The sequence below is a fragment of the Mustelus asterias genome, chromosome 3 (assembly GCF_964213995.1).
Source record: "Mustelus asterias chromosome 3, sMusAst1.hap1.1, whole genome shotgun sequence".
NCBI classification, from domain to species: Eukaryota; Metazoa; Chordata; class Chondrichthyes; order Carcharhiniformes; family Triakidae; genus Mustelus; species Mustelus asterias.
In genome coordinates, this window is record NC_135803.1 from 21214260 (window position 1) to 21239435 (window position 25176).

The window sequence follows — 25176 nt, forward strand, 5'->3', positions numbered from 1 at the left end:
CAGGGACCTGGTTTCGATTCCAGCCTTGGGTGACTGTCTGCATGGAGTGTGCACGTTCTCCTCGTGTCTGCGTGGGTTTCCTCCAGGTGTTCCAGTTTCCTCTCTCAGTCCAAAGATGTGCAGGTTAGGTGGATTGGCCATGCTAAATTGCCCCTTAGTGTCAGGGGTACTAGTAAGGTAAATACGTGGGGTTATTGGAAAGGGCCTGGGTGGGATTGTTGTTGGCTCAGGCTCAGTGAGCCAAATGGTCTCCTTCTGCACTGTAGGGATTCTAGTCACGATATAAAAACCCATACAGTTTCTAATCCGGCTCTTTGGCGCTTCAGTGTGTTGGACTGACTGCAGTCCCAGCGGTGGCCATTGGTCTCAGTGACACTGCCAGGACGAGAGAGTTGCTGGCCATCTGATTGATGGCCTGTGTCATCCTGAGACAATTAACAGCCCTACAGCTGTAAAACTAACCCAGAGCTTCCTGGATAGCAGTGGCAGAATTGCCCCCTAACCTTTTTAAGCTGGGGGCAGGAGAACCACCTTCATGTACAACCTAACTCTTTCACCTGACAAATCCAATGTAGATGAAAGGGAATCCTGCATGTATAAACCATCTACTCTTTTTTTTAAAAAGAAAAGTAATCTGGAAAAAAGCTTTTTGGAGACCACCAATTGTGAGGTTTATAAAGGACCCAATACATGGGATATAATTCCCCATTCTGTCAATTTCTAAAGCTAATATCAGAACACTTCTGGAATGAAATGTTCCCAAGGACATTCTTTGCTGAACAATATGGAACAGAATGCCATCACATACCTCACATTTTTGACAGTAGTTCTTCAGTTACCATGTTCTTTTGGCACAGGAGTCTCATTCAAAGGAGGTAATGGTTCCTTCGACTTCGAAGTGACCTCAATCATTTGAAATGCACATGCAGTAACTGGAAAGGGAAACCTTCCTGCATTTGTCGTCTTGTATATCAAGGTCAACACAAAATGTTTTTAACTCTTTGCAAGGTAATTGATCTTACTTTTGAGGCTACGATCCGCAATCTACGGGCAGCACGGTGGCACAGTGGTTAGCACTGCTGCCTCACAGCGCCAGGGACCCAAGTTCAATTCCGGCCTCGGGTCACTGACTGTGTGGAGTTTGTACTTTCTCCCCGTGTCTGCGTGGGTTTCCTCCAGGTGCTCCGGTTTCCTCCCACAGTGCAAAGATGTGCGGGTTAGGTTAATTGGTTATGCTAAATGGACCCTAGTGTCAGGAGGATTAGCAGAGCAAATGTGTGGGGTTACGGGAATAGGGCCTTGGTGGGATTGTGGTCAGTACAGACTTGATGGGTCAAATGGCCTCCTTCTGTACTGTAGGGATTCTATTCTATGATTCTATGAAAACATGCACTTGTCTCAGTTTTTATTGCCCATTCATTGATCTCTGAGCCAGATCAAGATATCAGTGCGTTTGATCTACTTGAAGAACTCCCTTTAGATTGCCTCCATAGTATGCCAAATGTCTAACCTCTGAATATCATTACATTAAAGTTCCTTGCAGCAGCTTCACCAAGTAAGATTGTCCAACTAGTGCCAAGCTTTAAGCAGCTCTGTGCCAAGGGTTTTGTGTGCCATTGACATTACACTAGGTTGATACTCTTACAACTGTTGATAAGAGGGTTTTCCACTGTATCTTACTTAGACTTAGCAGCACTTGCACCCAGAGACGCATGAGGCAGTCAGAGCACTCCAGTCTCTTCTGTCCTGTTCACTCTATCAACCTGGACTGAATTCAAACTGAGGTTCCATGGGATAATATTGAGGTGACCCAACCCAGGGATCCGCAACCTGTTTGCTTCTGAGATCCCCTTCCATGTTATGGAAAATTAACAGACACATTAGCATAGCAAAAATGGTTTTTTTGGGGGGGGGCATGAAATTAATTGTACAATTAAACACATTATTATTTTTGTTTTACTTAATGTGAAACTTGTTGCTGGTGCTTTTTTCAAATCATTCCCTGGCATCATCCCTCCCTGTATCTATAACCTCTAAATAAACCTGTTGGACTTTAACCTGGTGTTGTTAAAACTCTTACTCTATAACCTCCTCCAGTGCTACAACTATCTAAGATCTCTGCACTCCAATTCTGACCTCTCACGCATCCTAGATTTTTAACACTTCTTCATTCCAAACCGCTCCTTTAATTGGCCAGTTCGAAAGTTCTGGAATTCCCTCCTTATTCCTGTCTATTTCTTTGCATATCTCTTGTCCTTTAATACTCTCCTTTAAAGCCTATCTCTTCAATCAATATTGCTGGAAAGAGAGATATGTTGCCAGAGCTTTTCATCTTGCACTCATTCAGGACAAACGCATGAATTTCATTGCTAGAGGGATGGAGTTTAAAAATAGGGAGGTTATGTTGCAGCTGTATAAGGAGCTGGTGAGGTCACACCTGGAGTACTGAGTACGGCTTTGGTCTCCTTATTTAAGAAAGGATATACTGACACTGAGGGGGGTACAGGGGAGATTCACTAGTTTGATTCCAGAGTTTAGCGGGTTGGCTTATGAGGAGAGACGAAATAGACTGGGGCTATACTCATTAGAATTTAGAAGAATGAGGGGAGATCTCATAGAAACATATAAGGTTATGAAGGGAATAGATAAGATAGAAGCAGGGAAGTTGTTTCCACTGGCAGGTGAAATTAGAACTAGGGGGCATGGCCTCAAAATAAGGGGAGCAGATTTAAGACTGAGTTGAGGAGGAACTTCTTCACACAAAGGGTTGTGAATCTGTGGAATTCCCTGCCCAGTGAAGCAGCTGAGGCTACCTCATTGAATGTTTTTAAGGCAAGGATAGATACATTTTTGAACAGTAAAGGAATTTAAGGGTTATGGTGAGCGGGCGGGTAAGTGGAGCTGAGTCCACGAATAGAGCAGCCATGATCTTATTGAATGGCAGATGAGGCTTGAAGGGCCAGATGACCTACTCCTGCTCCTAGTTCTTATGAATGCAAATTTCAAGCAAACACAGCAGTTTGACCCAAGAATCGAACCCGGGTCCCTAGCACTGTGAGGCAGCAGTGCTAAGCACTGTGCAACCGTGATGTGTTCTGGTGGGCCCCTTGATACCTTGTGGATCCCCGGTTGAGAACATCTATTCTACTCCACTGCCACCCCATCACCTCTTTCTTTGTGTTCTAATGGTAGCGGTTTAATTTTCAGGTGGAGAAACAGAGGCGAATAGAACGAATTAAACAAAAGAGGGCTCAGCTTGAAGAATTAATACTGCAGGTAACAAACATATCTGTTTCCACATAAAACCTATTTAGTTGTTTGCCAGAATAATTGCACCAATGGTGCTTATGTTTGTATCTGAAGTACAATTAAGCCTTTGAACCCTGAAGTCAGAATAATGATAAAGACTAAATTAACACTGACAGGTTGTTGTGAGTAGTTTCTATCTTATGATGTGGATCTTACTGGAATAATGCATGAATGTGGAAGTCACATTCCGCAAATTTGGCAATTGTCACACAGTACAGTCATACATACTTAAACCTCTAATTTGCTGGCTGCGTAAAATAGGTCTATAATTATCTGTTAAGAGAAAAATCCAGTAATTTACTTACCTTAATAATCTGTCATTTGTAATTGCTTCTGTTTATACCTTCTTCGCGCATTTGCTAGGTTTCTCCAGCATGTTGTTAGCACTGCTTAGCATGTTCCACCACTCAAGAGTGTGGACAAGGGACCTAATCTCAACTTTGTGCCAATGTTGCTTCTGGGTCACCCATGAGAAAATACCTTAAAAACAGAAGTTACTCATTGAACTTGTTTTCCCTGTTCTTGATCCCTTCAATTCTCCTCCCCAAGGATGTGGCTGGCTTCCACTCACATCTTTCCCCATATGGCAGTTCTGAAATTTGGAAACTGCTGTATGATGCTAGTCTTAAACCATCTGTGATTTACCCTCCCTGAAACCAAAGCATTTGGTCAATTCTGTTCATATTTCCTTTAGTCATCACTTGCCGTCAATTTTCTTCCCCCCCCCCTCACACCTTTCCCATGTACCAAGGGATGGTCTTCCACAATAAAGGCGCTATACAAATGCAAGTAGTCATTCTATTGTGGCATTCTAATATGATGGGTTTTGAATAGTTCAATTTGTCACTATAACTAAACCGGTTTTATAAACTATTTAAAAGACAATATTCAATTTACTGATGCATTTTGTAACTATTTTAGATCTTGGCACCAAAAGTGATTTATTTCTCAACAACTTAATTGCAAAGCAGTATTTGAGAGCCAATCGAGTGTTGCACTCAAGCAAGAACTTGATCTAGCTAATGCCCAAGAATAAAAACAAGTAGTAAGAATTTACTTGATCTCAGTCTTTCTGTACATCTTTAGCATTTATTCAAAAATATTAGGCAAGGTCATCTTACAATTCAATCCAGTGCTCCCAAAAGATTTATCGCTGTCCAGAGCAAGATTCTGTTTGATACTTACCCTTTCCTTGTTCTTTCCATCCATAAACAAATTTAAATTACAATCTCGGCATGCAGAAACTAGATAAGAGAGTTGTATCCGGAGACAGCCGAGTGAAACCCGCTCTACAATTGTATCTACTTGACTTGCTCAATCTAATTTATTTAAATTATCCCATCAACTGATGTGTTCATAAAAATAATGAGACATTGGCACATCTGAAACTCTCGCACAAAGCAGTTTTAATTGATTGGCAACGTAATGAATCACTAACTTCTAATGTTGTTCTAATTAATGCTTTTCATGTGTCAGTCATATGAATGCACATCAGGTGGTCATGTGAACCACACATTCATCGGGCTACCTGTGTTCCTTCCTCCCTTTTTGATCTATTGTAATAACTATTCTGTATAGCTTCCCTTTGATTTTCATTCATGTTGTGTTTCTTCTCTACCCTTTCTTATTCTAAAGCCCTGCCTATTTTTAAATCTAGTTCTTATTTTTCATTCAGTAATTCAGATTTGAAGCTTTTTTCTTCCCTATTTCCAACTTGCAGCAAATAGCGTTCAAAAATCTAGTCCAGAGGAATCGACAATCGGAACAGCAGACGCAGAGCCCCCCTGCACCCAACTCTACTATTCAGTTACCTTTCATCATAGTCAACACCAGCAAACGGACAGTCATAGATTGCAGCATCTCCAGTGATAAGTGTGTATTTGTGTTATATTTGTCCCAAAGCACTTAACCTGTTTGTTCTTATTACCTAATTTGTCTTACAAGCGGCATTGTTTAATAGCATATTCTGCAACAAAGCAAAAACAAGAAACCAGGGGTGGCACAGTGGTTAGCACTGCCGCCTCACAGCATCAAGGACCCGAGTTCAATTCCGGCCTCGGGTGATTGTGTGGAGTTTGCACATTCTCCGCGTGTCTGCATGGGTTTCCTGCGGGTGCTCTAGTTTCCTCCCACACTCCAAAGATGCGCAGGTTAGGTAGATTGGCCATGCTAAATTGTCCCTTAGCGTCCCAGGTTAGGTGGATTGGTCATGGTAAATGTGTGGGGTCACGGGGATAGGACAGGGGAGAGGGCCTGGGTAAAATAATCTGTGATGTGGAGATGCCGGCGTTGGACTGGGGTAAACACAGTAAGAAGTCTAACAACCTGTCTGGAGACTATACACATCTCTTTAACCTGTGCTTAATGCTCCCTCCACTCACATTGTCTGTACCTTTAAGACTTGATTAGCTGTAAAGACCCTCATTCCAATCATTATTCATGTAAATTGAGTTTGTGTCTTTGTGCCCTGTTTATGATCAGAACTCCCACCCACCTGACGAAGGGACAGCCTGTGCCGAAAGCTAGTGGCTTTTGCTACCAAATAAACCTGTTGGACTTTAACCTGGTGTTGTAAGACTTCTTACTAAAATAATCTGTCACAGAGTCAGTGCAGACTCGATGAGCTGAATGGCCTCTTCTGCACTGTAGGGATTCTATAATTCAATGATGATTCTATGAACTAGTTCCCCATGAGCCAACTAAGATCCAGGAGCTGTACAACACGATCATAGATGGATATTATACATAGATACAAGGATTTTTAGAATTGAGAAACTTATTTCAACAGTTCAGGATAACACCAAGAATTGGAGGCAAAAGAGGCTATGGATGACTAATTTGCAGCTGGAGTGCTTGATGTAAATATGAACGGACAAAATTGATGGCAGGAAAAGGCCAGCTTGTCCATCAAACCTGCCCCACATCCTTAATGTTTGGAGGATTGTGACTTCATATATCCCTCCCCAACCCCCACGCCACAGTCATTGCAGCTGTGTAGGTGCCTGGGAGAAGTGGAAAAAAAAGTGGGGAGAAACTCTTGGAAATTCCTCTCTGGCACCCTCTTGCGATCCAAACCAGTCCAAAAAATCACATAACTACACGTGCTTCAACTGGGAACCAAATTAACATTTTATGACTTAAATATGCCAAAGAACATTCCTTTCTTTTTAACTGGGCATGTGGAAATCTTTGGTCTGCTATGTTCTTTATTCTATATGTTATATTCTATGCTACGCTCTTTATGATTTATGCTATATTCTATATGTATGTCACAATGCAAAGACAAATATTAATTAAAACCGAATTGCTGTGATTTTGTAGTTATCTGCTCTATATATTTGATAAAGTATTTAACTTCCGCCAACTATCTCAGGTTCGAATATCTATTCAACTTTGACAACACCTTTGAGATTCATGATGATATTGAAGTACTAAAACGTATGGGAATGTCCTTTGGCTTGGAATCCGGCAAATGTACACCAGAAAATCTGAAAACCGCCAACTCATTGGTACCTAAAGTTTTGCAGCCCTATGTTGCAGGTTAGTAGTAGCAAAGGATTACTTTTAGAGACCATTGTGAATTTTTATACCTTGAAGCTTATCAGATCCCTTGTATTTGTGTTGCAAGCTACCCCAAACCACAGTTGAGATGTCTTCATGCAAAGCCAGTAACAATTTTCATATCTATTTAGATTTGTTGATTGTTTAATAACCTCTCTGCTGTTAATTTATACTCTAGCTGCATATTATTAGCAACAATTACTTCCAATACATATACAAAGTATTTGGGTTCAGATTAAAATTTCCCTTTACTCAACTCTAAGATGCCTTAATTTCAACCTCCGACTGCTGTCATTCACTGGACAAACTTGAGTCTTGCTATTATAATATATATATAAAATATATATCTAAGTTGTTTTGTAATGAGATGGGATTAATTAATGATCTTGTGGTAAAAGATCCTTTAGGGAAGAGTGATCATTGCATGCTTGAATTTCAGATTCAGTTTGAGGGCAATAAACCTGAGTCCCACACTCGTGTTCAGGTGTTAAACTAAGGTAGTTACATAGTCATGAGATTTGGCCCTAGTAGCAGCAAGAGTAAAAGGTAGAACAGTTGATGAGCAGTGGCAGACATTTAAGGAGATATTCAATTCCTCCCAACTAATATGTATTCCAGAGAGGAAGAAAGATTTAAGGGGGGGGAAAGGCATCCACGTCTAAGCAACATGGTTAAAGGTTACATAAGGGCAAACATTTAAGGCATACCATATTGCAAAGTTCAGTGGCAGGGTGAAGGATTGGGAAACGTGTAAAGACCAACAAAGGGCTACTAAAAAGGTAAGAAAAAGGGCAAAGGTAAATTATGAAAGATATCTGGCGCAAAATACAAAAACAGAAAGCAGAAGATTCTATAAGTATATAAAAAATAAGAGAGTAGCTAAAGTCAACTTTAGTCTCTTAAAAGATGAAACTGGGAAGTTAATGGGGAACATAGAAATGGCAGAGACACTAAATCAATATTTTGCCTCAATTTTCACGGTGCACGATACTAGAACCATCCCAAAAATAGTAGGTAATGCAGAGCTTGTTGAAAAGGAGGAACTTAGAACAATTGCCATCACTAGGGAAAAGGTACTGAGCAAACTATCGGGATTAAAGGCAGACAAGTCCTCAGGGCCTGATGGCCTACACACTAGGGTCCTAAAGGAAGTGTCAGCAGAGATAGTGGAGGCATTGGTTACAATATTCCAAAATTCCCTGGATTCTGGAAAGCTTCCGGTGGATTGGAAAAAGGCTAATATAATGGCCCTGTCCAAAAAGGGAGAAAGTCAGAAAATAGGAAACTCTCAACCAGTTACATTGGGAAATTGCTGGAATCCATTATGAAGGAAGTAACCACTTGACATTTGGAAAGTCAAAACGCAATCCATCAGAGTCAGCATGGTTTTATGAAGGATAAACCCTGTTTGACTAATTTGCTAGAGCTCTTTGAAGCTGTAACAAGCAAAGTGGACAATGGGGGTCCTGCAGATGTAGCGCATCCGGACTTCCAAAAGGTATTTGATAAGGTGCCGGAAACAAGTTTAAATCCTACGGGGTTGGGTGTAATATATCAGCTTGGATAGAGGACTGGCTAACCAGCAGGAAGCAGAGAGTGGGGATAAATGGGTCTTTTTCTAGTTGGCAAGATGTAATGGAGTGCCACAGGGTTTGGTCCTCAGGCCCTAACAATTTACAATCTATATTAATGACTTGGATGCAGGGATAGAAGGTACTATAGCCAAATTTGCAGGTGATATTAAAATAGTTGGGAAAGCAAATTGCAATGAGGAAATAAGGAATTTACAAATGGATATGAATGGGTTAGGTGAGTGGGCCAAAATTTGGCAGATAGAATTTAGTGTAGGTAAGTGTGAGGTTGTCCGTTTTGGTAGGGAATTTGGTCAATCGAATTTTGGCATTCAATGCTAATGGAAGAGAATATATAAGTAAGGAAGCGCTATTGCAACTGTACAGGGCACTGATGAGACCTCATCTGGAGTACTGTGCACAATTTTGGCCCCCTTATTTGAGGACGGATGTAAATGCAGTAGAGGCAGTTCAAAGAAGGTTCACTAGATTGATTCCAGGGATGAAGGACTTGTCTTATGAAGAGAAATTGAACAGTTTAGGCCTATACTCTCTGGAGTTTAGAAGAATGAGAGATCTGATTGAGAAATGCAAGATGCTAAAGGGGATTGACAGGATAGACGTAGAGTGGAGCTTTCCCCTTGTTGGAAATTCTAGAATGAGAGGCCATAGTTTTAGGCTAAGGAGTGGAAGATTTAAAACAGAAATGAGGAGGAATGACTTCACTCACAGGGCTGTGAATCTGTGGAATTCTCTACCCCAGTGTGCAGTGGACGCTGGAACACTAAACAGATTTAAGGAGATAGATAGATAGGTTTTTAATTAGCAACCAGATGAAAATTTATGGGAGCAAGCAGGAAGGTGGAGATGAGGCCGAGATGTGGTCAGCCATGATTGTATTGAATGGCGGAGCAGGCTCGAGGAGCTGAATGGTCTACTCCTGCACCTAGTTCTTACATTATGTTTTCTGGCCTCTCAATCGACCTGTTTTCTGTTGTGGACCTTGCTTTATAGTTCAACCTAGCCCACGCTGGTTTCAGAGGGAGGAGACCTTGATCAACTTGAGGTTAAATCACACCCAGGCTAATCTTTGACTACTTTGAGAATATTACATATTTCAGCCAACCACAGAATCATCTTTGCCAAAAAAAAATCTGTTAACCAGATTTATTACTTTCTATTCTTGAAATTGGAAGAAACATGTTTTATTCTGTAACCTCTTAACATAGTGAAATGTAGTGAGCATAAAAATACCAGGTATCATCTGTGTTTCAGAGAAAAGTAAATTTTATAAAAGTTTATCCATGGCACTATGTATAACTCATCTCTATTTTCTAAGTGATTAAACCATCCCACACTCAAATATCTTTTACTCACATATTTTACCCACATACATTCTCATCCCACGTTCTTTGTTTCATGTAGGATGATCCAGTTTAATGGAACATCCTCGTGGCCCAGATTTTGCAGTAAAAATAACAGCGAAGCTATCAGTGTTCACCACAGTTAAAGAGTAAATTGGATAGCAGTTTCCCATGACAGTACATGTGTAGTTAAACCCATAGATCAGGAAGTCGCTGTTCGAGTTGCCCTGTTCCTGCAGAAGCTGGCTAGATTGATATCTCACCTAGCGACCCTGCATTCAAATACACGATGGGTGCGTAATTGGGGTTTGTGCTCTAAATACTCAGGTTACAGCTTGTCCATTCAACATCAACTTATCACAGTGTGGTAGGTCTTAATTACTGCCAATCAACCTCTCTGGCACTGAAAATCCAACCTTGCCAGCATGGAGTCTCTTACTTCAGACTTTAATTGTCATTGGAGATTTTAATCATAAAATCCCTACAGTGCAGAATGAGGCCATTCAGTCCATCGAGCCTGCACCAACAATCCCACCCAGGCCCTATCCCCGTAACTTCACGTATTTACATTGCTAGTCCCCCCCGCCCCGAACACTGAGGGGCAATTTACCATGGCCGATCAACCAAACCTGCACATCTTTGGAGTGTGGGAGGAAACCGCAGCCCCTGGAGGAAACCCATGCAGACACGGGGAGAACGCGCAGACTCCACGCAGTCACCTGAGGCTGGAATTGAACCCGGATCCCTGGCGCTGTGAGGCAGCAGTGCTAACCACCACTGTGCCACCGTGCCACCTTTTTCTTTCCCTCCCGTCTTGCTTTCTATTCATGGGACTGTGTTGTGCATCACTTAGCTGTTGCACGTCTATGTTAAGGAACTGTGAATGAAAAATATCACCCTGTTGAGAGCATACATTTATCGTGTGTGCTGGGGCAAAGAATTCCAAGATAAAGTCAAATGCAAAGTACCTTTCATCCAGTGCTTAAGGAAGTCACGTTTTAAAAATATGCCTATAATTATTGAACCGCTATTAAAAGTATTCTACTTTGCCACAAAAGGTCTGAGAAACAAAAGTGCTGCAGTCATAAATTTTGTTGTGACATCGTCAATTTCAAAAGCCATTTGCCTTTAAATAGATCCCATCTCTGCTGCTTTGAATGCTCTTTTTAAACTGGCCTCACTCGTACTGCATCAGTGCGTTCAGGCAATCCTCCTTTTTCCTGGAATTGTGATGGCGCCCCATTTATTGCCTTTTTGAAATGGTTTGCAAATTTGGAAAGGTTAAACCGGCACCCCTTTTTCTCACGGGCCAGTGCTGAAATGTAGCATCCGCGATCTATATTTCAGAGCCGCTGAAAGGATATAGAATTGTCATGTGTGTCACCTCACACAGTCAGTTAATTTTGTTGACACTGCGTGTACTTCACCAGGATTTTATTTTTTTTTGCGGGGGAGCGGTTACAGCCTCTTGAGCGTATAATTGCCAGCTAGAGAAAGGAGATACTAAGAGAAATTCGAGGCTTTGTCGAAAACCCCTTTGTTCCATTAAGGTAGGGGGTCAAGAAAGAGAGGCTATTTAGTTCCAGCAATGCTGGTAGTTACCATGGTGACTCTTAGTAACCCATTCTCAATTGACATTCAGAGAATGTTCTTTACCATTCTGTTCTTTCCTTCTGAATTTATTATCATTTATCCGGTGCTTTGCTGTAAGCTAACAAACTCCAGGTTCTGCTTTTACAGTGTTTTTGTGGGAAAAAAAATTCACAAAGGTGTTTTAGTAGCTGTGTGTGTGGAAAAAGCAGGATAGCCACATAAAGGATAAATGTTTAGAGTGTGTTCATGGGCATGTTACATCCAGCACGAATATTCTAGGCAGCCTTGTGCGCTCTGTCAGAATGGCCATAGGTTAATTTGGACCAGGGTCAGGTCACGGAGAAATTGAACAAGTTGTTTCGAGATGTGGACAGGTGTTAATTTGTACACCTGGGACGATCGAAGATTCTACCTAAGAACTATTTCCATTGAGAAGTCTAGATGTGTGAGAGGGCTAGCGCTTTGAGTCCACCCTGTTCACCGTGTGTGAGGTGGATCACGGGTATGGCCACATTATAAAAGTAACTCAGTTGTTGATGTGCATCAGAGGTCATTGTGGAACCCTGTGGTGCAGTAAGAAGCCATGCAGCCAACCCGTCATTCCTATGCTGGTTCTTTGAACAAGTTGCCTCATTCATTCCCCCCCCGCTTTGAGTATATATTTACTTCCCATTTGAATGTTACTGTTAAATCTTCTTACACCACAGTTTTAGGCTGCATTGCAGGTCATGACAACTCATTGCGTTTCTAAAAAAAATTACCAGCTTCCCTCTGGTTCTTTCGCCAATTACCTTAATAACCACAGTTAAATCAACCCCTTAATCTTCAACATTCCAAGGAGAATCCCTAGTCCAGTAGTTTTTACATTTAGCTGTAGTTCCTGGTGTCGCTCTGATAAATTTCTTTTGTGACCCCTCTCAGACTTTGACATCCTTCCTAAAATCTGATGCCCTTAATTGGACACCGTGGTTTACTGAGACCTAAAATGTTATCTTTACAGGTTCAGCAAAGCCTAATTATTCAGAAGTCAATCCGTTTGCAAAAAAATGATGCAAGATGTTGACCTCCCCTTTGTTGGGGGATGAAAATAGTGCACGCAGTACAATGTTACACTTTTTAAAAAGGAAGTCTTCCTTTTTAAGTCTTGCCCATAGGAATGAGCCTTGGTTTATAGGACCAGCCATATGTACACGGGACATTGGGACAAGGTCACACAATGTGGGGAAGTTCGGATACTGGGGGGAACGGACATCAGGGTTGGGGGAGTGGTGTCGGAAATCAGGGTGTGGGGGTTAGACAACAGTGGTGGGTGGTGTTGGGCATTGGCATGTAGGTAGATCATCAGGGTGGGCGGATCGGGTTGGGTTTGCGGTGGGTGTAGGTAGGGTCAGATCTCCTGGGAGGGTTGGTCAGGGGGGTATCCCAAGAGGGGTTGGGGTGTGGGGAAAAGTCCTGGGAGGGGGTGGGCGGAAGGGGGTGGCACGCAGAGGTACCCAAGAGGTTTTAATTATTAATAGTTTGTATGGGTAACTATCTGCATTACACAGCCAGAACTGTCCAAAGTTTACAATTTAATTTGCATTTTCGGATGGTTCCCAGTTGCGCAGGAGATGATACTTCTGGACAATTGCTGTGCAAACCTTTACCTTGAAACTTCCCAGATGGATTCCTCAGTGCGTCTTCGCGGTGCCCCACACATATCCGACGCTGTGGGAACTCGGAAGTTATGGCCCCATTGTGTGCAGAATTGCTGGAAAGGCTTTAACCTGTTTGATGGTGTGACATTTAAAATGGATCACGGTGCTTTAGTGAGCCCATGATTCTCAGTCTGAGGGAATTAGTTGGAAGGTGTTGGATTGTGGTGAGATTGTTCTCCACAGGATGAGAGTAGAAATCAGAGGGTGAATCATTCCCTGCTGACTCTTCATGCATTTTTATGTAGGCAGATCATTGTCAGGAGGATTTCAGTAAACCATACTAATCAACTTCTGGAATTGCCATGCTGTGTTTATGGAAACTATAAAACAGCGGGGTAATTTTTTTTAGAAATAATTTTATCCTTCCATACTTGACCTATCTGACATCTTAAACTCCCTCACATTAAGGCGATTAAGGTGGTAACCAGTCTGTCACTTTACGGTAATGGCAGGGGGAAATTTGAGGTGGTTCTTTGAGAGAATCACACACCATTTGTGATTTCATTTCATTTGCTCAGTTTTAATGTTTATTGGTTTGTGCTGTTCCTTTCTTTAGGTATTTATATCTACATGCCAATTAAGTGACAGGTTGCATTGATAGGACCTTGGGACCAGGTAACCAGTTCAGTGTCTCATAAATTATCCCACCTATATTTGCAGAAGGGCCCCGAATAAGTATCACAGTTGTTTTATCCTTTGTGCATTTTACAATAAACTCCCGCCAGTCCAAACATTGAGGCGAGGTGGGAACGGCCCTTACACGGCCTGAATTGGGGCAGTGGCAGTCAGCTTGTCCGAGGCCTAAGCATAAAATCACTGCAAGGTCAAGTCAGCCTAGAACCCAGAGAGAAGCCCATTCCTTTAATTTCATGCTTCCCACCACCAACAGGGAGAGGGGGAGCGTGAAATTCAGGCCTATCTTGTGAAAACTAAAGTACCCAAGATATGTCATGGGGTGGCACAGTGGTTAGCACTGCTGCCTCACAGTGCCAGGAACCTGGGTTCGATTCCCGGCTTGGGTCACTGTGTCTGTGTGGAGTTTGCACATTCTCCCCATGTCTGCATGGGTTTCCTCCGGGTGCTCCGGTTTCCTCCCACAGCCCAAAGATGTGCGGGTTAAGTGCATTGGCCATGCTAAATTGCCCCTTAGTGTCCCAGGATGCGTAGGTTAGAGGGATTAGCCCTCTAACTAATCCCTCTAGATATGTGAGGTTACGGGGATAGGGCCTGGGTGGGATTCTAGTTGGTGCAAGCTCGATGGGCTAAATGGTCTCCTTCTGCACTGTAGGGATTCCAAAACAAAATGTTTGTGTCCATGCACAACAATTTCAGCCTCACGCAACGTTCAACTGTCGGTATTAATCCAATGCAAGGGTTTTGCTAAAGCAAAATGGAATGAGATTTCATGAGCGGGCAGCGTTACGCTGCTTCGACTTGCAGCTTCCTGGAATTAATTCCTGTGTGGCATCCAACGTGATTTGAAAAATGCTCAGGGGGTCTGCGAAACCATCTGGGCACCTGATAAATTCTTTTAACCTCACTTAAATATTTATAGATAGAGATTCTCCCACTGTGCTCTCTAAATATTTAACTTTATTACTGTAGGGAGAGTGCTCTGCCCTCACATGTATTCGGGCATGTGAATAGCTCTCCCCTGGGCAAGACTATTGCAGATTCAGCCAGCCATGTCCAAGCTGCAGCTACTAGTCTCAGATTGGTAGCAGCAGTGTAAACCTACCTTTAAAGCAGTGTATATTCACGCTTACTATCTTGCTTTGAAACCTCATGTTGGCATCGGCTCAGCCAGTCGCGTTTCCCTCTGGCTCTCACTGAAGAGACTGGAGCACATGATCGAGAATGACACTTTGGTGCAGTACAGAAGGAGCGTTGCATTGTCCGAGGTGCCATCTTTCAGATGAGACATGGACCTATGACCTGCTTAGGTGGGTTTAAAAGATCCCATTGGCAATACTTGAAGAAGATTAGAGGAACTCTTCTTGTATCCTGGATGAATGCAAGTCCTTTCCTTTCATTAGCATAGCCTGGTGAAATGAAATGGAAGCGTGCCAACCACAGTGCTTGCCTCTACCGCTCTTGTGTTGATTTTGCAGTGTGGGCACTGGGGCACTAGTTTATGCCGCATTCACTGCATTTTCTGTGATGTACGATTATGATCTGGCTATTCTTTTTCTGACAGAAATGGCTGATGGGTCGTCCTGGGCCAATAGGGAAGTTCCTACAGATCTAATTCAATCTGCCACAGCTTTATCAACAACAGGCTCTATCTCACAATCCAGGTAAAACTACTTATAACTTCAAACTGTGAATAAATTGGAGGGTAGGAGGTGTTCAAATGCAAGCGCTTATTTAGACCATGGGAGTGGCTTCCCCATTGCTTTTTTTTTTAAGTTTATCTATTAGTGTCACAAGTAGGCTTACATTAACTCAGCAATGAAGTTACTGTGAAAATCCCCTAGTCGCCACACTCCGGCGCCTGTTCGGGTACACTGAGGGAGACTTTAGCATGGCCAATGCACCTAACCAGCACGTCTTTCAGACTATGGAAGGAAACCGGAGCACCCGGAGGAAACCCACGCAGAGACACGGGGAGAACGTGCAGACTTTGCACGGACAGTGACCCAAGCCAGGAATCGAACCCGGATCCCTGGCGCTCCGAGGTAGCGGTGCTAACCACTGTGCCGCCAATCTACATACCTTTCTGTAGATTTGGCAGTCAGCAGTTGCCATTTATTTGTCCTTATTCCATTGTATTCTGAGTGCAGGTCACTCTGTGCATTGTTGAAATGCTGCTAATATACAGCAAAATATACTGAACTTGTTGCCCAGATGCAAGAGTGGCAAGTTGTTGAAATTTATTAAGGTCGTGCCGTATGAATGTTCAGCTTCTGTTTTCTAACCAACAGCATAAACCCCGGATTATCTCTGGATGTAGAAGTTGCCCTAGCAACTGGACACCTCCTTGCTCCGGAGAGTCGCCACTCAAGCAGCGTTGCATCACACTATGAGTCACGAGGTGAAACACCGTGCTCGTTTAATGATGATGATGAAGATGAGGACGACGATGAGGACGACTGCTCTTCGCTTGTTGAAGGAGAGTAAAGAGTGTGCTGGCATACCTCTCAAGCTGCTCATGTGTGCTTTTTATTAAGCTGTACTGTACTATGTTTCACCATCCACTCTTGTCGTCTTTGTGACTGACCCTTGCAGACTGAAAGTCGAGGGGGGGGGGAGGGGGGAGGGGGGGGGGGGGGAGAGAGAGAAATGAACAGCAATTCTGTGTGAGTGTACAGAATCCTGTGAGGCAGCTTTTAGTCTGTTGCTTTACATTATCAGACCCAGTTAACAATAGTCCAAAGCGGATTGGCTGGCACAGTTTTAAGAGCTGCTATTTTTGTTTTTTGTTCTGATTTGTTTTGCTTCCACTCTTTTCCCCCCCCCCCCTTTACTCCTGCCCTTTGGAAACCTATGGAATTCTTAACCTGGTTGTTTCAGTGTTGCTGTTACAAGTGTTATCTTTTACTTGTATGGTTGAGTTTTGGATTTAGGGTATGTTGAGATAAAGCAAGTAGTTTTGGTTACTTTACAATTTTTAACATGGTCCGGGTAGAAGCACAACTGGAGACCATTTAAGTTTTGGGGTTCATGACTGACTGGGAAGTGTCTGGAACAAATTTAGATACACTTCCAAACTGAAATCATGGGGTTTGTCCAGTTCTAAAGCAAGGGAGTTGCAAAGAAATACCAAGCTCTGATGTTGATCTAAGCTAATATATGACATTTATTTAGAAAGAATGAGTAAAATTAATTTTGTAGTCTTAAATTCACTTGTGTGAATGATTCTTTTTTTACTGTCGAGCAAAAAATCAAAAGTAACATTCCTCAACAATGACATATTTCCAGTGACTGAGGATAATAAGTCCAAACTGCTGATCAAGGCACCTCGTGCAGAAGGACTATCAGCGACATATTTTTGCTCCTCCAGTGACACTGTGAACCTAGCCGTTGAGTGGTTTATTCACACGGATTAGGATGGTGCCAGGTTCGATCTCCAGAAGCAGCTAAATCTTCAGGGCACTCCCAGGCAGCCTGGATTAGACAGGGTTGGCCAGCCTTCCTGGCCCTGATTGCTCTGCAGCACTCCCTACTCTGGTGCGCTTGATTGGTGGGTCAGGTGAGGGCGGGATCAGCCTTGAAGTCATGTGGCCCTCTAGTCAAACAGTCCGTCAACACTCAGCTGTCAGAGGTCACCTGTGAATGATGATCATCTGGGCAAGCTACTGAGGCCCCTGGAACTGTGGCCAGGCAAGGAGACAACGTTTACAGGAGAAATGGGGAAGGGAGAGTATTGTATTTTAAACAAAAACACTTCTGATTTTGAACTTTTGTACATTGACTTTTTTAAACAATATTTTGACAAATACTCTCATCTGTATCCCCTTCCATCACATATCCTGATATCATTTTTTTTTTACTATCATCCCCATACTCCCTTCTTTTATAAAGAGGTAATATCCGATAAACATGTAATCTCTGTCTACAGCATCAGACGGAATACTTACTGAAATTCAATAATTTATGGTTGTACTTTCACACAAGAGCCTCTCCTTTCGAAATCTGTTGGTCTGCACATACAAACCTTTAGGAACTCATTGGGGGTAAAATTGGTCACGGGCAGTGGTGTAAAGCAGGGGATAGCAAAGCAACGAACCCGCCTTGTATACCACCCAACCTTTCTATTGACCTCACATCAAGTTTGTTATCACCTATTAAATGCTGCAACCCAAGACCAATTCATCCCCAGTGTGTTTTTTTAATGTAAATAATTAGCCATGTTATTAATTTTTCATTCAAGTTTTATATCCACTTTGTAGAAATATGTTCACTGTACATATATATAAAACATTCTTCTGTTGTGCTGCAAGTGGGATATTAAGGTATACCTTTTGGTATGGTTTTAAAATAAGGACATCATTGTTGAATGTGCTGACGATCAAACCTGCATGGCCTTTGGTGATAGTGCAGCTACCTGTTTCCTGTGTTTTCAGGGAAGAATATTTCCACGACAAACTAAGAGATTTGTATTGTAGAACATGGAATAAAATAATTTAAAGACAATCATGCGGGGACTGACTGAACTTCTTTCAATGTGTAAAAGCATATTGAGGTATTACTTCCATGTGAAAATGTTAAAGTTTCTGCTCTGTTTGCCTATGAATTGAGTAACAGCTGGGCTCGTGCTGTGGCATCTGGTGGAGCTGCCTAGTCTGGGAGGAGGCAGGTGCAGTGTCCCTTTGCTTGTTTTTTTTATTCCTTCGTGGGACATGGGCCAACATTTATTGCTAGTTGCCCTTGAACTGCTTGCCAGGCCATTTCAGAGGACAGTTAAGAGTCAACCACATTGCTGTGACTCTGGAATCACATGTAGGCCAGACCAGGTAAGGACGGCAGATTTCCTTCCCTAAAGGACATTAGTGAACCAGATGGGTTTTTCCAACAATAGACAATGGTTTCATGGTCATCAGTAGATTGTTAATTCCAGATTTTTTTTTATTGAATTCAAATTCCACCATCTGCCGTGGCGAGATTCAAACCCAGGTCCCCAGAATATTAGCTGAGTTTCCAGATTAATAGTCAAAGTTTATTTATTTATTAGTCATAAGTAAGGCTTACATTAACGCTGCAATGAAGTTACTGTGAAATTCCCCCAGTCGCCACACTCCGGCCCCTGTTCGGGTCAATGCACCTAATCACGTCTTTCAGACTGTGGGGGGTTGGAAACCGGAGCACCCGGAGGAAACCCACACAGACACGGGGTGAACGTGCAAGCTCCACACAGACAGTGAACCAAGCCGGGAATCGAACCCGGGTCCCTGGCGCTGTGAGGCAGTAGTGCTAACCATTGTACCACCATGCCGCTCAAGCGATAATACCACTAGGCCATCGTCTCCCCCAGCTCAACTGCAGAAAGAAAGACTTGAATAAAACAAAACACTTTTTATGACCACTGGACATCTCAAAGTGCTTTACAACCGATGAAGTACTTTTTGATGTACGGTCACTGTTGTAACATAGGAAAGATGGCAGCCATTTTGCACACCACAACCTCAAAATAACAGCAATGTGATGATGACCCAATAATCTGCTCTGGTAATGTTGATTGATGGATAAATATTGGCCAGGACATCAGACATAACTCGAAATAGCATCATGGAATCTTCCATATTCATCTGAGCAGGCAGATGGGACTTTAACATCACATTGAAAAGGGGTCACTTGCAACAATTCAGCATTCCTTCAGCATGGCACTGGAGTGTTAGACTTGATTTTTGTGTTCCAAGCTGTGGAGTGGGAGTTGAACCCAGAAACGTGTGGCTTAGAAGCGGGAATGCTACCAACTGAGCCACAAGTGGCACAAGGAGTTTTAGAATGACTTTCGTGAGGGGAGCAGCATATCTGACGGACTAGGGTTGTCATTATTGAACCACCATGATACACCTGCCTTTTACTTCTCCTTTCTCCTCCTCACCCTCCACCCACTCTCACCCCCCTGCCACTCTCGCCTCCTCCTGCCCTTTGCCCCCCTCCCGCCCTTTGCCCTCCTCCTGCCATCTGCCCCCCCTCCCGCCCTCCTCTCGCTCTTCGCCCTCCTCCCACTCTTCCTTCCTGCCTCTTCTCACATTTTCCTCCTCCACTTGGCTCAAGTTAAACGAGTGATGCCACAGAAAATCTGCAAGTGCTTTCAGCTGGATCTACAATTATTTCCCCCTACTCCACAGGGGAAAACGTAAACCACTGACACTCGTGAATAAGACTTATTTTGTCCCAAGTTTGAAATGTATTGCTGATTCCAACGTGATACGCAAAATCTCTTGACATGCAGTTGATTGGTGCAGTTATGAAAATCTAGTAAAATTGATAAGATGCTGCCTGACATATGATTCAGTCTGTTTAATGATTCCAGATCAGTGCCCATTCAAATGTCCTGCTACCTCCACACCGTTCAGCATTACTAAAGCACTCAGCGTAATGTATCCACTGGACCATATATTTCATTGTCATAGACAACCCTAATAATTATGACTTTAATTTAATTGTTGCTGTTAACTGATCTTTGTTATTCCTGGTGAGTTTCACAATGTTTGATGGGTTGACTGCATTAAACCAGCCATAGGAAGGGAACAGAAAGGCCCGCGAGTTAAAATGAGTCACAGTTGAAGGTAGACAGACCAAATTCAGAATTTGAATGGCACTTTGAGAAAAGCAAAAAACAATTACAATGGCTTAGCAGAGTGTCCTCTTCAGAGACAGAACAAGACTTGTTGGCACAATGTGGAGGGAACTTTATTGTTTTTGGCCTTATGATACTTGTGCATTTCACTATTTGATGCTGCCCCCACTTTCCTTTGCCTGCCAAGCTAAGTATTGATTTGAGTCAGAGACAGTACAGCACAGAATGTGCCATTTGGCCCACTCTATCCCCATAGCCCTGCAAGTCCCCCCCCCCCCCCCCCTCCCTCCACGAGTGCCCGTTTAATTTCCCTTGAAGGAAAATGTTCTCAGGTTAATGGACTGGGCAAATATTGTTCAGTGTAAAGAAGTGTAAAGTTTTGAGGAAAAAGTCATTTGCCTTGAATGTTAATCTCCTCTTTTCACAGATGATGCCTGACTTGCTTCTCTCAGCATAGAGCTGTCCCCAGGATACCTTCCTCACTCAGCCAACTCAACTCATCATCTCTCCTTAAATATCCTCTTACTCTTTCAGCTTCGATTCCCTTGTCCTCAGCTCCTCTTTGGACTCAGCTTTTCCAAAAATATTTTTTAAAATCGTATCTTCCTACTGCCTTTTAGGTCAAACATTTAATAACCTTCCTCTGTTTACTCATGAAACCTTGTAAATTGTAACGTGCCTTACTCTCCTGACGTTCCCTACAGTTAGGGATGGGCAATAAATTCTGGTCTAGCCAGTGATGCCCACATCCCATATTGTCTCTCAATTGCACTAACTGAAGAAAATGTTCAGTTATGAACTGTCTCAGGTTGTTGCTATCGCTTTTTAGACACCAGAATATTTGTATGACAGATGGTGCTAAATGATTATGAAAAGTGCAGTCCTGGAATATAATTATTTTGCTCATCTTCAAAGTAGTAGTTAGATTTGTGAACACAGCTACCCTCTGAAATTCCCTTGAATAGCCTTTTACTTCCTTTGGCTAGCTAACAAAATATGTTCAATAACAAACCTGTGAAACTTGAACCTCCTTGGTATGTTCTACTGTGATAAGCCACTTTTTATAGATATAGATTATTGTAAATGCATAATAAACAGCAGATGATCACTTCCTAATGAGAGCTAAAGAAAATGTTGGAACACTGACTAGTTATTCACTCCTTTGCTCTAAGCCACTCAAGGCACATCTGCTGTTCTGGATGTTATCTACCATTTGAACACAGAAGAGGATTGATCCAGGCTGATTCCTGCTCTGTACGACTTGTCTATTCTCTGGATAACCTTGCAGTGCCCTTGGAAAACTGGAATTTTCAATACAGTAACAGTAGCCACTGTGCCACCACAGTGTTTAACACTGCTGCCTCACAATGACAGATCTGGGTTCAATTCTGGCCTTGGGTGACTGTGTGGAGTTTGCACATTCTCCTCATGTCTGCGTGGATTTCCTCCGGGTGCTCCAGTTTCTTCTGACAGTCCAAAGATGTGCAGGTTAGGTGGATTGACAATGATAAATTGCCGGTTATTGTCTAAAGATATGTACGGTGGATTGGCCATGGTAAATGCGTAGGTTTACAGAGATAGGATGGAGGGGAGGGTGTGGGAAGAGGCTCTTTTGGAGAGTTGGTGCAGAGTTGATGGACCAAATGACCTCTTTCTGCACTGGGGGGAATTCTATGGTTATGCTTTAAACAAGTCTTTGTGTAGTTCTGATTGTGACGTGGATAAATACATGGAAAAAAAGTACCTCATGGTATAAGTTATGCTCCCTCTCATGAGGTCTGTTAAGACTTAATTTCAGTGCAGACGATTTATAATTGGATTTACAAATCCTGTGGAAACGGTTCAAAAATAATCTGTTAAAGACTAAGATATTGTTGACTTGCAGTAAAAGAAAATGTTGACTGATTTCTGGATTTCAGTCATGATAATTCTGAGGTCACCATCTGTGAGACCTTGAAAACCGCTCAAAGGGAGATTATAATTAACTTTTGGGAAAGGGAAAGGAAAACTTGAGGGATAAAGCCCTTAAGTTCATTAGTCATATAAAGGCCACACAAGTAAGGCCTTGAGAACTGAAGAGGATGCAAATCATCTGTCAGACAAAAAACAAATTTAAACTCACCAGTCTTAACAAGGACGACTAGAGCGACGTGGATATTTTTCAAGATTCATGTCAACGGAAGATACTTTATCCCTTTGTACCATGGGCAACAGAATTATTCAAGAGAAAAAAGCTAATGAAATATGATTTATATATTACATACATATGAATTAGGAACAGGAGCAGGCCACTCAGCCCCACTCCACCATTCAAGTAGATCATGGGATAATCTGATTGTAAGCACATTCCCATCGACCTATGGTAACCTTTCACCCCCTTGTTAATCAACAATCTATTTAGTTCTGCCCTAAAAACATTCAAAGAATCATAAGAATCGGGCGCAGGAGTAGGCAATTTAGCTCTTCGAGCCTGCTCCATAAGTTAATAGGATCATGGCTGATCACATCTAATCGTCAACTCCATTTACCTGTCGGTTCACCATAGCCTTTCAAACCCTTCCTAAATAAAAATTTGTCCACCTTTTCCTCAAAGTCTCGGCATGCACTGCACTCTGGGGGAGTGAATCCCACAGACTCACGACCCTTTGAGAGAAGTTAGTTTCTCCTCACCTCTGTTTTAAATCTGCCATCCCTTATCCTGAAACTATGACCATTGTTCTAGATTGCCCTACAAGAAGAAACATCTTCTCCACATCTACCATGTCAATCCCCTTTATCACCATGTCCATCTCAATTAGGTCTCCTCTCATTTTTCTCAACTCCAGGGAGCAGAGGCCTAAACTGCCCAAGCTCTCTTCCTAAGTTAAACCCCTCAATCTGGTGAATCTACTCTGAACCACTTCCAATGCAACTACATCCTCAAGTAAGGGGACCAAACTGTACAGAAAGATTCTGCTTCCACTATCTTTTGAGGAAGAGAGTTCCAGAGACTCATGATCCTGAGAGATAAATAATTCTCCTCAACTCCGTTGAGAGCTAAAGGGCTTTGGCTCATCGGGCTTAGGCGGAAACGGGCAGAGGCAGGGTAGGTACTGTTCTTCGTTCATCCAGTAATTTAAAGAAAGGGGTAATTATGAGTGGGAGGCCATTGTTTTGCTGTCGGTGTCGGATGTGGGAGTTCGTGGAGTCGCCTAGCCTCCCGGAAGTCCATATCTGCGGCAGGTGCGTCGAACTGCAGCTCCTGAGAGAGCACGTTAGGGAACTGGAGCTGCGGCTCGATGACCTTAGTCTAGTCAGGGAAAATGAGAATTTAATAGATAGAAGGGTTAGGAAGGGTAAAGGTCACGTACCAGAGAGTACCCCGGTGGTTGTCCCCCTTAACAGTGAGGGATGGGTGTCAGACGGGAGAGAGGAGGGGAGAGAGCAGTCAGTGATGGTATCCCCTGTGGTTGTCCCCCTCCAAAATAAGTATACCATTTTGGATAATGTGGGGGGGGAATGACCCTCCAGGGGTTAGCCACGGTGACCAGGTCACTGGCACGGAATCGGGCTCTGTGGCTCAGAAGGGAAAGAGGGGAACCAGGAGAGCAATAGTAGTGGGGGATGCAATGGTTAGAGGCACAGACAGGCAGTTCTGTGGGCGTGAACGAGACTCCAGGATGGTAGTCTGCCTCCCTGGTGCCGGGGTCCTGGATGTCTCTGAGTGGGTAGGAAGCATCCTAAAAAAGGTGGGTAACCAGACAGACGTCATTGTCCACATTGGTGCAAATGACGTAGGCAGAAAGAACAGGTAGGTCCTGCGAGAGCAATTTAGGGAGTTAGGGAGAAGGCTAAAAAACAGGGCCTCTAGGGTAGCGATCTCTGGACTACTCCCAGTGCCACAAGCTAGTGAGGCTAGGAACAGGGAGACTGCACAGCTGAACGCGTAGCTAAAGGACTAGTGCAGGAGGGAGGGTTTTGAATTCGTGGATCACTGGGAAGTCTTCAAAAGAGGATGGCACCTGTACAAGAAGGACGGGTTGCACCTAAACTGGAGGGGCACGAATATCCTAGCTGGGAGTTTTGCTAGTGTGGTTCGGGTGCGTTTAAACTAATGTGGCAGGGGGGTGGGGATCAGAACAATAGGTCAATAAGCATAGAGATTGGGGCCAAGACAAGGCTATCCAAGAGGAAGAGCATTCTGGGGGAGGATGACCTCAGTGGGCCTGGAGGTCTGGAGTGCATCTGCTTCAATGCAAGGAGCGTCATGGGCAAGACAGACGAGCTTAGAGCCTTAATGCCTGCGCGGAACTTGGATGTGGTTGCAGTGACGGAGACTTGGTTAAAAGGACAGGACTGGCAGCTGACTATTCCGGGGTATAAGTGTTTTAGGCAAGACAGAGGAGGGGCTAGGAGAGGTGGGGGAGTAGCAATGCTGGTTGGGGAGCATATTACAGAGAGTGGACAATAAGGGTCAGGTAACAAGTCACTGTGGGTGGAGCTCAGAAACAGGAAAGGCGCAGTCACTATGCTGGGGGTATACGACAGGCCTCCCAACAGCCCACGGGAAGTTGAGGAACGGATATGTAAGGAGATTCTGGACAGGTGCAGAAAAAATAGGGTTGTTGTAGTGGGAGACTTTAATTTCCCTTCTATAGACTGGAAATCGCTTCGGGCTGGGGGCCTGGACGGGGAAGAACTTGTAAAATGTGTACAGGAAGGTTCTTTGGAACAAAATGTTGACAGTCCAACTAGAGAGGGGGCTATACTGGACCTAGTACTGGGGAATGAGCCCGGTCAGGTCATCAAAGTTTCAGTGGGGGAATATGTGGCAAATAGTGACCACAATTCTG

The 25176-nt window shown here is 43.2% G+C and overlaps 1 protein-coding gene across 7 annotated transcripts in view; it reads left to right on the forward strand.

Annotated features, from left to right (window-relative positions):
* LOC144487666 (transcription factor Dp-2-like) overlaps positions 1-18227 on the forward strand; it is a 187983-nt gene extending 169756 nt beyond the window's left edge. For all 7 annotated transcript variants that reach the window (XM_078205751.1, XM_078205766.1, XM_078205792.1 and 4 more), the window contains 5 exons: positions 3208-3276; positions 5030-5181; positions 6683-6849; positions 15293-15392; positions 16020-18227. In XM_078205751.1, coding sequence (XP_078061877.1) covers positions 3208-3276; positions 5030-5181; positions 6683-6849; positions 15293-15392; positions 16020-16215 — 684 coding nt within the window. In that variant the 3' untranslated portion in view covers positions 16216-18227. The remainder of the gene's footprint in view (positions 1-3207; positions 3277-5029; positions 5182-6682; positions 6850-15292; positions 15393-16019) is intronic.
* Positions 18228-25176: the final 6949 nt, after the last annotated feature.